This window comes from Carcharhinus amblyrhynchos, chromosome 33 (genome assembly GCF_965287045.1).
Source record: "Carcharhinus amblyrhynchos chromosome 33, sCarAmb.v2.hapA, whole genome shotgun sequence".
NCBI classification, from domain to species: Eukaryota; Metazoa; Chordata; class Chondrichthyes; order Carcharhiniformes; family Carcharhinidae; genus Carcharhinus; species Carcharhinus amblyrhynchos.
This window is the reverse complement of record NC_137356.1, coordinates 10616118-10628295: the sequence shown is the minus strand read 5'-3', so window position 1 is coordinate 10628295 and position 12178 is coordinate 10616118. Positions and strand designations below refer to the sequence as shown.

General features: G+C 43.6%; 1 protein-coding gene across 1 annotated transcript; it reads right to left on the bottom strand.

Annotated features, from left to right (window-relative positions):
* Positions 1-423: 423 nt before the first annotated feature.
* On the bottom strand, positions 424-11908 carry pet100 (PET100 cytochrome c oxidase chaperone). Its single transcript, XM_080216616.1, has 4 exons — positions 11837-11908; positions 6270-6356; positions 4269-4301; positions 424-713 (listed from the first exon to the last, which is right to left on the bottom strand). The coding sequence occupies exons 1-4, from the start codon at positions 11864-11866 to the stop codon at positions 618-620; spliced, it is 246 nt and encodes an 81-aa protein (XP_080072742.1). The 5' UTR covers positions 11867-11908; the 3' UTR covers positions 424-617.
* Positions 11909-12178: the final 270 nt, after the last annotated feature.

The following is a 12178-nucleotide window of genomic DNA, read 5'->3' as shown; positions in this document are numbered from 1 at the left end:
TTCAATTCCCAGCTTGGGTCATTGTCTGTGTGGGGTTTGCATGTTCTCCCCGGATGCTCTGGTTTCCTCCCACATTCTTAAAGACATGCTGGTTAGGTGCATTGATCCGAACAGGCGTTGGAGTGTGATAACTAGGGGATTTTCACAGTAACTTCATTGCAGTGTTAATGTAAGCCTACTTGTGACATGAATAAATAAAGTTTACTTTAAGTGCAATTGCCAGCTGAATGATGCTTCCACAGCCCAGTGCCTGGTTGCCACAAATTCCCCAAGGTGTAGATGCACAACTATCTCAGTTGGCGTGTCTAAGAGTCTAACACAAACCTCAAAAAAGCACCAGGTGATCAAATGCAAAAGGTTTCACGATGAGTGAGGGACGTGTAAGATTCTGCAAACCAGTTGTGTTCCAGCATCACAGTCATAATCATTCATAAATTTAATTGTGTATAAAATAACTTAAGATCATGGCATTGTATACAAAATGATTTTTATCGAATAATTGACAGCTAATCAAGCTCCTCAAAAAAGAGAGGAATATAGTCTTTGGAAGTTGCAACTCTTGAATTCATTAGAAGTCTGGTGATCACTTGGGCAGCCTCTGCAGTATTGATTCCGTATCACTCTTCCTGGGTTTTCTGGGTTCCCAGGTGACGCAATAATTTCTGTTCTCGTTTCTCCCTCATTTTTTCCTTGAAGTCTTCCAGCTCTTTCCGCTGTGATCGGGGTGGAGGGGTTCGTAGACAGAACAATGTCAGCGTCAATGCTGAGGTTGTGTTTATTGATATAAAACTACACATTGTGCTGTTATATTATGAAATACCATTGATGCATCCAAGCTCATTGTGTCTCTCAAAGCAATAACACAGTATCTTAGCAAGGAGGAATCTAATTTACTGAGAAAAAAATGAACAATGTCAATCTGAGAATGATGGCGGCTATCCTATCTAGAGCAATAATGAAAATACATAAATGCCAAGGGATGTTAGAGCGGAAATTAAAAAGTATTCGCTAGAAGTTTCCTTTGAGAAATCTATCTCTGTTCTGGCTGATGGCAACTGAATATCGAAATTTTTTTAGTTATTGGAATTCACTAATTTAACTAGCTCACTGGTTCAAGTTAAAATTTATTTATGGGTTGGCATGGTGGCACACTGCTGCCTCATAGAGACAGGAACCAGGGTTCAATTTGGGTGACTCTTTGTGGAGTTTGCACATTCTCCCCGTGTCTACATGGGTTTCCTCCGGGTGCTCCGGTTTCCTCCCACAGTCCAAAGATGTGCTGGTTAGGTGGACTGGCCTGCTAAATTGACCCGAGTGTCGGAGGATCAGGATGATTAGCAGGGTAAATGTGCAGGGTTACAGGAATAGGGCCTTGGTGGGATTATGGTCGGTACAGGCTCGATGGGCCGAATGGTTCCCTTGTGCACTGTAGGGATTCTATGATTCTGTAATGGGATTCGGAATGAGCCATTCAACTCGGCAAATCTGCTCTGCTGATCAATAAGATTATAGTTAATCATCTACCTCAATCCATCTTCTGGCACTTTCCTCATATCCTTAGTACCCAAAAATATATCGCTTGTTCTGAATGAGCCACCAAAAGAATGGAAGCTCAACAACTCCTGCCTTCACTGTTTGCAATGCATTCTGGGCATCACTTGCAGTGCATTCTGGGAATTATTTATTAGTTCATGAGATTTGGGCATCGCTGGACTGGGCTGGCATTTATGGCCCATCCCTGAGGCATTTGAGAGTCAACCACATTGCTGTGGCTCTGCAGTCACGTATAGGCCAGTTCAGGTATTATCATTGGGCTGGGCTAGTAATTCAGAGACCTAGGGTAATGCTCTGGGACCCAGGTTCAAATTCTAGCACGGCAAATGGTGAAATTTGAATTCAATAAAAATCTGGAATTAAAAGTCTAACAATGACCAAGAAACCATTGTGAATTGTTGTATAAACCCATCTGGTTCACTCATATCCCTTTGTGGAAGGAAATCTGCTGTCCACACCTCATGGGCCTACATATGTTCAGTTATTGCGTTTATTTATTGGTGTCATCGTTTTATCTTTGTGAGGTAATGGACATGAAGCAAGATGAAGCTGTTGAGAGTGTGGTAGCTTCATATGTTATTGATGGATGAAGAGAACACATCCATGAGAGGCAGGTCCTGCCACCCATGCTGCACATGAACTGGGTCGCTCTTGATGTTGGCGCAGGCTGCCAATCCGCTGTAACAGCTGATTGTCACGGCGAAGCACAATGGCCCCCTGTTTCTGTCTATCATCAGCTCCCGATACCCAATTGCAAAAATTGAAGTTTGGGGTCTTCATGTCTCGCTTGCGAGCCCCCTTCAAGCGGAGTGAACTAGAGATTAACAACACTTTCAGATAAATGTCTCTGTATCTCAATGGCGGACCACTTATTCTGAAATTGTGACCACTGGTACTTGTCCCACCAACAAGGAGAAACATTCTCCCAGCGACTACCCTATCAAGTTTGTTGCACAATGTATATGTTTCAATCAGATCGCCTCTTATTCTCCTAAATGCTAGGTCTAGTCTACTCAATCTCCACTATAGGACCTTTGGAGGGGGTGGAGGGGGGGAGTAATATCCATACTAATAACTAAGGAGGAGAGTAGTGGCCATATCATATTAAGTAACTATGGCCAGTGAAAGCTTTAAAGCCAAAATATATATCCTGCACACAGTTAGCTAATAAACTGCCTAACAAACACTGTCTTCTTATAAGAGGGGAAGTTAAAGGAGTTTAGCCCGAAGAAAGGCCGTTAAGGCAGACATCGGAATGATTTGTGTTCTAACATTCAGACACAACTGAGATCATAGAATCCCTACAGTGCAGAGGAGGCCATTTGGCCCATTGAGTCTGACCCGACCAAAATCCCACACAGGCCCTATCCCCATAACCCCATGCATTTATCCACCTAGTCCCCCTGACACTGACAGCTAATTTAGCAAGGTCAATCCACCTAACCTGCACATCTTTGGACTGTGGGAGGAAACCCTTGTGGACACGGGGAGAACATGCAGATTCCACACAGTCAGTGACCCAAGCCGGAAATCGAACCCAGCTCCCTGGCGCTGTGAGGTAACAGAGCTAACCACTGTGCCACCATGTCACCCTATCTAGAATGGAATCCAAAGATGTGCGGGTTAGGTTGATTGGCCATGCTAAATTGACCCCAGTGTCAGGGGGATTAGCAAATGTGGGAATAGGGCCAGGGTGGGATTGTATCAGTGCACACTCAATGGGGCGAATGGCCTCCTTCTGTACTGTAGGGATTCTATAAATAGGTGTAAACATTTTTTAAAAGATTCTTAATTCAGCCAGTATATTGATTTGAGAGATTAGCTACAATGGTTAAATACAAATGTCAAAAGCCTTCTTATTTTTTGATTGTAAGTAAAACACATTCTGAGCATTTAAGGAAACTAATGTATAACCACTCACTGACAAAAAAAACTAGCATTCTACAGCTGTCAAAGATAAATTCCAAGCAACAGGAAGAACTTTCACTCAAAATGCCAAGTAAAATCAAAAAATTTTAATGCTGAGGGAATTGCAAGAAGTATTTTATGAGGAAAGTGGACTGGAGCATTCACAGTTTGTCTGTAGCCAGGTGGTTGCGTGGCCCATAACATTTATTCAACACAAGAGTCAGGACGAGTATAAGAGTTAGGATGTCATGTTGCACTTCATAAAACTTTGGTTAGGCCGCACTTAAGAGTACTGTGTTCAATTCTGATCGCCACATTACAGGAAGCACGTGGAGGCTTTGGAGCGGGTGCCAAAGGGCTTTACGAGGATGCTCCCTGGATGAGTTATAAGGAGAGGCTGGACGAACGAGGGTTGTTTTCTCTGGAGCAGCAGAGGCTGAGGGGAGACCTGATAGAAGTCCATAAAATTATGAGAGGTGTGGATAGGGTTGACAGTCAGAATCTTTTTCCCAGAGTTGAAATGCTAGTGAGTATGTACTTAAAGTTCAAAGATGATGCAAGGGACAAGTTTTTTTTTACACAGAGAGTGGTAGGTGTCTGGAACGTGCTGCAAGGGGTGCTGGAGGAGGCAGATACGATAGGAGCATTTAAGGGGCTTTTAAATAAGCACATGAATGTGCAAGGAACAGATATGGATCAACGGCAGGCAAAGGGCATTAGTTTACTTTGGTGTTGCGTTCGGCACAACATTATGAGCTGAAAGGCTGTTCCTGTGCTGTATGTAACATATTGGTTCAGGTACTTACACGCATCTTTTCTTCTGGCGGATAGATCTCTCTCTGAAAAATACAAGTGGAAATGGTGCTCAACGGTACAGAAGACTCCTTACAAAGTCCTAGTAAACACACTCCTCACAAAAAAAAAAATAATTTCCCACTGTTTGTGAAGTCCAGCAGGAGGCTGGAGTGAAGAGCTGGGGAGAAGTACAAGTCAAATTGAAAAGTAGCAAATGGATTTAGATCCTAAATGCTGGAACTTCGCCACACCGCATTTAAGATGTCACTTTATTTGATGATTTAAGGATGGTACAGTGGTTAGCACTGCGGCCTCACACTGCGAAGGACCTGGGAACAATTCTGGCCTCAAGTCCCTGTCTGTGTGCAGCCTGCACATTCTCCCTGTGTCTGAGTGGGTTTTCTCCAGGTGTTCTGGTTTCCTCCCACAGTTCAAAGATGTGTGGGTTAGGTTGATTGGCCATGTTAAATTAACCCTAGCGTCAGGGGGATTAGCAGGGTAAATGTGTGGCCACTAGTGGATTTTCACTGTAACTTCATCGTAGTGTTAATGTAAGCCGACTTGTGACAATAATAAATAAACTTTAAACCTCTACTCGCAGCCTGCTGATTTCATGCTGGAACACTTCCGTGACTAAATCCTCCAGCTTTGAAAGCCCTCTTGCCATCTTTATTCTGATGGTGAGTCTGTCTTCAAGCCAAGTAGGAGGCACCTTTGTGAAACTCATAATGAGTGATTCTGAATCATAGACACCCTATGATTCAGAAAGAGGCCATTCGGCCCATCGAGTCTGCACTGACCACAATCTCACCCAGGCCCTACTCCCATATCCCTGCATATTTTACCCACTAATCCTTCTAACCTACACATCTCAGGACGCTAAGGGGCAATTTTAGCATCGCCAATCAACCTAACCCACGCATCTTTGGACTGTGTGAGGAAACTGGACCACCCGGAAGAAACTCACAGACACAGGGAGAATGTGCAAACTCCACACAGACAGTGATCTGAGCCGGGAACCGAACCCAGGTCCCTGGAGCTGTGAAGCAGCAGTGCTAACCACTGTGCTACCTCGCTGTGTTTGTTCCCCCCTAGAACAGGGATAAGGGGGGTTAGGCTGGGCAGATCCAGGATCTATAAATAATCCCGACCTCTGTTTTCCAGTTACAAAGGGAAGACCCTGCCTCAGGTGCTTTACTTCCAATGAACCTGACCATCTGGAAACAACTCCTGGGCTAAATGGCCTCTTTCTGCACTGTAGGGATTCTATGATTCAACCATTGATCTTTCTGTTGAGGTGGGGCTTACAGACACAAAGCTGGATGCTTAGCATTGAACATTAACCTCCAACACATCACCTCAACTACCAACACATATTTGTTTAATTAATTCGTGGGACATGGGCATTATGGGCTGACCAGCATTTATTGCCCATTCCTAGTTAGAAATCTCACAACACCAGGTTAAAGTCCAACAGGTCTATTTGGAATCACGAGCTTTTGAAGCACTGCTCCTTCATCAGTGACTCATCTGATTAATAAACCTGTTGGACTTTAACCTGGTGCTGTAAGACTTCTTACTGTACCCACCCCAGTCCCATGCTGGTATCTCCACCTCATGGCCATCCTCAGTTGACAGAGGGCAGTTCAGAGTCAACCACATTGCTGTGGCTCTGGAGTCACATGTAGGTTAGACCGGGTAAGGATGGCAGATTTCCTTCCCTAAAGGACATTAGTGAACCAGGTGGGTTGACAATGGTCATCAGTAGATTCCCAATATCTCTTTTTTAAAATTTAAATTCCACCAGTTCATTGGAAGTAAAGCACCTGAGGCAGGGTCTTCCCTTTGTGACTGGAAAACAGACATCGGGATTATTTATAGATCCTGGATCTGCCCAGCCTAACCCCCTTTATCCCTGGTAGTGGGTTTCGAACCTGGGTCCCCAGAACATTAATTGAGTTTCTGGATTAATAGTCACTATTAAGTGCACAATGTGTCCGTCACTCACTGACCTTTCTTTTGATTACATATTCTTCAAAGTACTCTGCTTGATTGGAGATCCAAAACACTGTCACTGGGAATGACAGGTAAAGGAACATCTAATGAGGAAAAAAATAGCAAAATCAGAGATAATGTGCTGCATGATCTGAGATAAAACACACTGACTGCTTTGTCTCCAAATTAATCACCTAGATTTGCATAATTGTGGTAGTCTCCCACTGGGGTGCAGACAATCAAGAATGCATCATACAACATTCTAGTGGTGAATTGACTCAAGTAATCGGTGATTTACATATAATGACGTGGAGACGCTGGCGTTGGTTTACATGTAGACAGAAAATGTAGCTAACTAGTATCAGCAATGCCTCATGAGCAACAAAGAGGAAGATCCAGGTTTATTTTTGGACAATGTGAGACTGGACATTGGAGATAACGCTATGTCTTCTTCAACATCACCTACAGTAGCTATGGACTTCCGTTACACCCAAAGGAATTCTAACTATGTATTACCTCTTCGATAATGGAATGCCAGTCTAGGTTATGGATCGTTATCTCAGCAAGAGGACTACAAATCTAACAATGTATTACCTCCTCAATAATTGAATGTGGGATTCAACATCCATACTTTCAAGTCAGATGCAAAAATACTGAAAAAACCTGAAACTAAGAATCTACTGATGATCATGGAACCATTGTTGATTGTTGGAAAAACCTATCTGGTTCACTAAAGTCTTATGGGGTGGTATGGTGGCACAGGAGTTAGCACTGTTGCCTCACAGTGCCAGGGACCCAGGTTCGATTCCCTGGCTTGGGTCACTGCCTGTGTAGGGTTTGCACGTTTTCCCCCATGTCTGCATGGGTTTCCTCCGGATGCTCTAGTTTCCTCCCAAAATCCAAAGATGTGTGGGTTAGGTGGGTTGGCCATGCTAAATTGCCCTTTAGTGTCCTAAGATGTGTAGGTTAGATGAATTGGGCATGGTGAATGTTCGGGGTTATGAGCAGAGGGCAGGAGTGAGGGTGAGATGTTCTGGCAAAGGATCGGTGTGGACTTGATGGGCCAAATGGCCTCGTTCTCAGTGGGGATTCTATTATTTTTTGATTCTATGATTCCAATGCCAGATCAAGATATCCAACCACAGTCCTGGTACAAACATGATATAGTGTATTTAGTTCTATTATTTTGCCATATAATAGCATGTGGACAAACCACTAACCAAAACACATCATATGATTCTATCACAGAAGAAAGCTATGCATTTTTGTGCAGGGACAGGCTATTTTGTCGACACTGACACTGCATATCCAAAGGTGTGTAGGTTAGGTGGATTGGCCATGCTAAATTGCCCCTTTGTGTCCAAAGATGTGTAGGTTTGATGGATTAGCCATAGTAAATGTGTGGGGTTCTGGTGATAGAGCAGTCGAGAAGGCCTAGGTAAGACAGTTAATCAGACAGCCAGTGCAGGCTTGTTGCGTCAAATGGCCTCTTCTGCACTGTAGGGATTCAATGACTTATTCACTTTAAAGCTTCAAGAACGGAAGACTTTTTTCACAAAAAGCTCTTTTTATGTTTCAATTTCATTCCAGTCAATTATCACCTACATTCGACAAAATGTTTTAATTGAACTCTGCCATTCTCAACTACCTTACCAGAAAGTTTCTGTGATGTATATTTGCTTTGATTATTGTCACATGTATAGGGATACGATGAAAAGTATAGTTTCTTGCATGCTATACAAAGTGTACCATTCATAGAGAAGGAAAGGAGAGGGTGCAGAATATAGTGTTACACTCATAGCTAGGATGTAGAGAAACCTAATGCGAGGTAAGTCTATTCAAAAGTCTGACAGCAGCAGGGAAGAAGCTATTCTTGAGTCGGTTGGTATGTGACCTCAGACTTTTGTATCTTTTTTCTGACGGAAGAAGGTGCAAGAGAGAATGTCCGGGGTGTGTGGGTCTTAATTATGCTGGCTGCTTTGCCAAGGCAGCGGGAAGTGTAGACAGAGTCGATGGATGGGAGGCTGGTTTGTGTGATGGATTGGTTAATCCAAAAACTGCTTTAGCACATGCATCAGATGGAGTGATCCAGATATGTGAAATACTCATGGACATAATAATCTCAATAAAACATCTGTTCAAGGATAAATGGAAATAAAATCTCCTTTATAGACCCCGTTACTGTTAACACATTGAAAATAGCTGACCAATGGTTTCTTATCCTTCACTGCTTTGTCTTTGCTCTTAAGCAAATCTCAAGTACCGCCCTTAATACTTGGCATTTTTGTTCTTACTAAAATCAGCACTCTCCCTTATTAGGATGGCACAGTGGCTAGCACTGCTGCCAGGGACCCAGTTCAATTCTGGCCTCAGAATTGTCTGTGTGGAGTTTGCACATTCTCCCCGTATCCGCATGGGTTTCCTCCAGGTGCTCCGGTTTCCTCCCACAGTCCAAAGATGGACTGGTTAGGTGGATTGGCTATGCTAAATTCCCCTTAATGTCAGGGAGATTAGCAGGGTAAATAAGTGGGGTCACAGGGATAGGACCTAGGTAGGATTGTTTTTGGTGCAGGCTCGATGGGCTGACTGGTCTCCTTTGACACTGTAGGGACTCTATGATCATAAATCTGCAAACAAGTGTATTGTAATTAACTTAGTATATAACATAATGATTTAGCTTCCTGGCTTTCCAATGATAGATCTCTCTCTCTCCCTCCCTCCAGGAGAGTCAGCCATCAAGCAAATGCTTACAACTACCGTTCCCATACAAACTGATAACAATCCACTGTGTATTGGTGTATTTGAATCTCACAATTGTCTCAGATGCTGTGATCATGACCTTTTTCTTAAAATTTATTTAAAATAAAAACATGCACAAAATTAGGAACTAAAGTTTATTTATTAGTCACAAGTTGGCTTACATTAACACTGCAATTAAGTTATTGTGAAAATCACGTAGTTGCTACACTCCCGACGCCTCTTCGGGTACACAGAGAGAATTTAGCACCTAACCAGCACGCCTTTCAGACTGTGGGAGGAAACCAGAACACCCAGAGAAAACGCATGCAGACACGGGCAGAACGTGCAAACTCCGCACAGTGACCCAAGCCAGGAATTGAACCTGGGTCCCTGGCGCTGTGAGGCAGCAGTGCTAACCACTGTGCTGCTCCTAAGTCCATCAAAGTACAAGTAACAGAATGGGGCTTGCAAAGGACCGTGACAGTGCAAACACTGCTGGTGACTACTAAAATAATACCTTTTAAATAAATATCTTTAAAATAATACCTTTAATCTGCTGTTAACTGCTACTTATCTCAACATGATTCAAAGTGCCTCTAACAGAGCTGCGTGCAGTGAGGACATGAATCAAATAGGGCACACAAAGCATTCCAGAGCAACAAGTGCAACAATCACATAAGAGAAATCATCAAAAACACAGGATAACAATAAAAGACAAAGAAATATGACTGAAAGCAAAGAAATAATAAAAAGATGAGGGGCAAAGGTTTACCAATAAAGAAAGCTTTTCTCTTAAATATTTCATCAATGCTTGCCAGCAAATTTACTCAAGAAACAATATATATAGCTAACTCCTGTGATTGCTGCAGGCTAGCAGTTATCAAGCAGTCAAAAACAAACAACTTCAACGTCACACTTTTTCATGCTTGTTATGGAGGACAGCTACATCTAAGCAGCTATTGAAACACTTATAGACAAATGTGATCAACTTTCCATTTCACAGGTTCAGCACTGAAAAGAACCTTACATTTTATTTATAACCAACAATGCTTTCTTGACATAGAATGCACAGCCCATAAGCTGATGCTTCTGCTCCACAGAACGAGCAGAAGAGATTCTTATCTGCGTAACCTTTTATTCCTTTCTCCTTCATGCGATTATCTAGCTTTCCCTGTTTGTTATTAAATGGGGGATGTGGGGAAGCAAGTTTCTCCCCAACTCGATAATTGGAGAGTCAGCCTTTACTTCTGTGCGCAAGCAGGAGCTGAACCTGGAACCCTGTGACTCCGAGGTGTATTATGCTACTCAATTGAAACACAGTGTGTGTCACACGCACGTATGCATGCACACATACTCATTATCAATCCCTTTAATCACATGTTGTATGTTTCCTTCGAGATTCTATTCACTTTGATGCAGTGTCCCTTCAGGGAATTGTACTTTACTTTCAATTTATCCCACCAACTATTTATTTAGTTTGTTACAATCCCTGTAGTACAGTAGGAGGCCATTCTGTTAATGTAAGTCTGCACCAAAAAAATCCCACCCAGGCCCTGTCCCTGTGACCTCATGTATTTACTCTGCCAGACCCCTGGCACTAATGTGCAATTTAGCACAGCCAATGCAAGTAACATGTGCATCTTTAGAGATTAAGGGGAATTTAGCACAGCCAATTTACATAACCTACACATCCTCGGTGTGGGGGAGAAAACTTCTGCAAACCCCACACGGACACCCAAGGCCGGAATTGAACCCAGGTCCTGGGCGTTGTGAGGCAGCACACGCCAAATCCGCTACAGAGACACAGGAATTAGCACTGCTGCCTCACAGCACCAGGGACCTGGGTGCAATTCACTGTCTGCGCGGAGTCTGCACGGGTTTCTTCCAGGTGCTCCAGTTTCGTCTCCAGTCCAAAAGGCATGCTGGTTAGGTGCATTGGCTATGGTAAATCCTCAGTGTAACTGAACAGCCGCCAGGAATTTTCATGGTAACTTGACTGCAGTGTTAATGTAAGCCTTCTTGTGATACTAATAAAATAAATGTTTTCTTATTTTTTTCAGCAGCTTATATGACAGACACACTGCAGCAGTGCTTTCTGTATGTTTTAAAGTGAGCCAAAACTAGAATCTGGTTTTATTTCTGTGCGTTTGTGTATGTGTGTGAGAGAGTGAGTGTGTATGGGTGTGGAGAGGGTTATGTGTATCTGTGTGGGTTTTGTGTATGTCTATGTCTCTGGGGGTTGCCTGTGTGTTTATGAGGGAGAAAGGGTGGGTGTATGGGTGAGGGATGTGTGAGTGACAGTGATATGAGAGTGAATGGGTACGTGTGGTGAGAGAGAGAGTGAAAGTATGAGTGGGTGTGTGTGCGTGGGGTGTGTCTGCATGGGGGGGCGGTGTGGGTGTGTGTGGGGGGTTGTGTATGTGGCAGGGTGTGTGAGAGTGAGCAGCTAAGTGTGGGTGTGGATTGTGTGTGTGAGAGAGTGAAAATGTGTGGGGGCGTGGGGAGGGGTGTGAATGCGAGAATGCCTGCCTTTTCAAACAACATTTTTCATTGCATACTAATACATGTGACAACAATAAATCAAATCAGAGCGTGTTGGGGACATCTTTTAACTGTATTTCCTCCTCTTTCTCCCCTTGTCGTACTCCAGAATGTTCTCTGCTGGTTCTGGGAACAGTTTAAATGACTGCAGCCATTTTCTGACATTACAGCTCTCTGGTCTTGGTCTGGGTCTGATTCCCTCCTCCTCCTCTCTCCCTCCTGGCTGCTGCCTCCTTGCATTATGATTTTATATTCCTATTTCCACCTTCTCCCTCCCCCCGCCGCTCAGGCTAGAAATATTTACCCGGAATATCTCCAGCTTCACTCCTCCCATCTTCACCTCCTCTTCACTCTCACTTCCCAGCAACGGCTGCTGCCATTGGCTGCCGGGCTCGACCAATCAGGCCGCGCCCCCTGTAATACGTCCTCTGATAGGCTGGGGGTTGTTAACGGGCGGTAACCATGGCGACGGCCTCACCTGTTCAGGTGAGAGGCTCAGGTGAAAGCAGGTAAGGATTCAGGAGAGAAAGGCACTCAGCTGGGGTTTTGTTACTGGATTAGATTTCTAAGGAACAAATTTAAATTAATTATATCAAAAAAAACTAAAATCATAGAAAGCCTACAGTGTTCAAGGAGGCTATTCGGC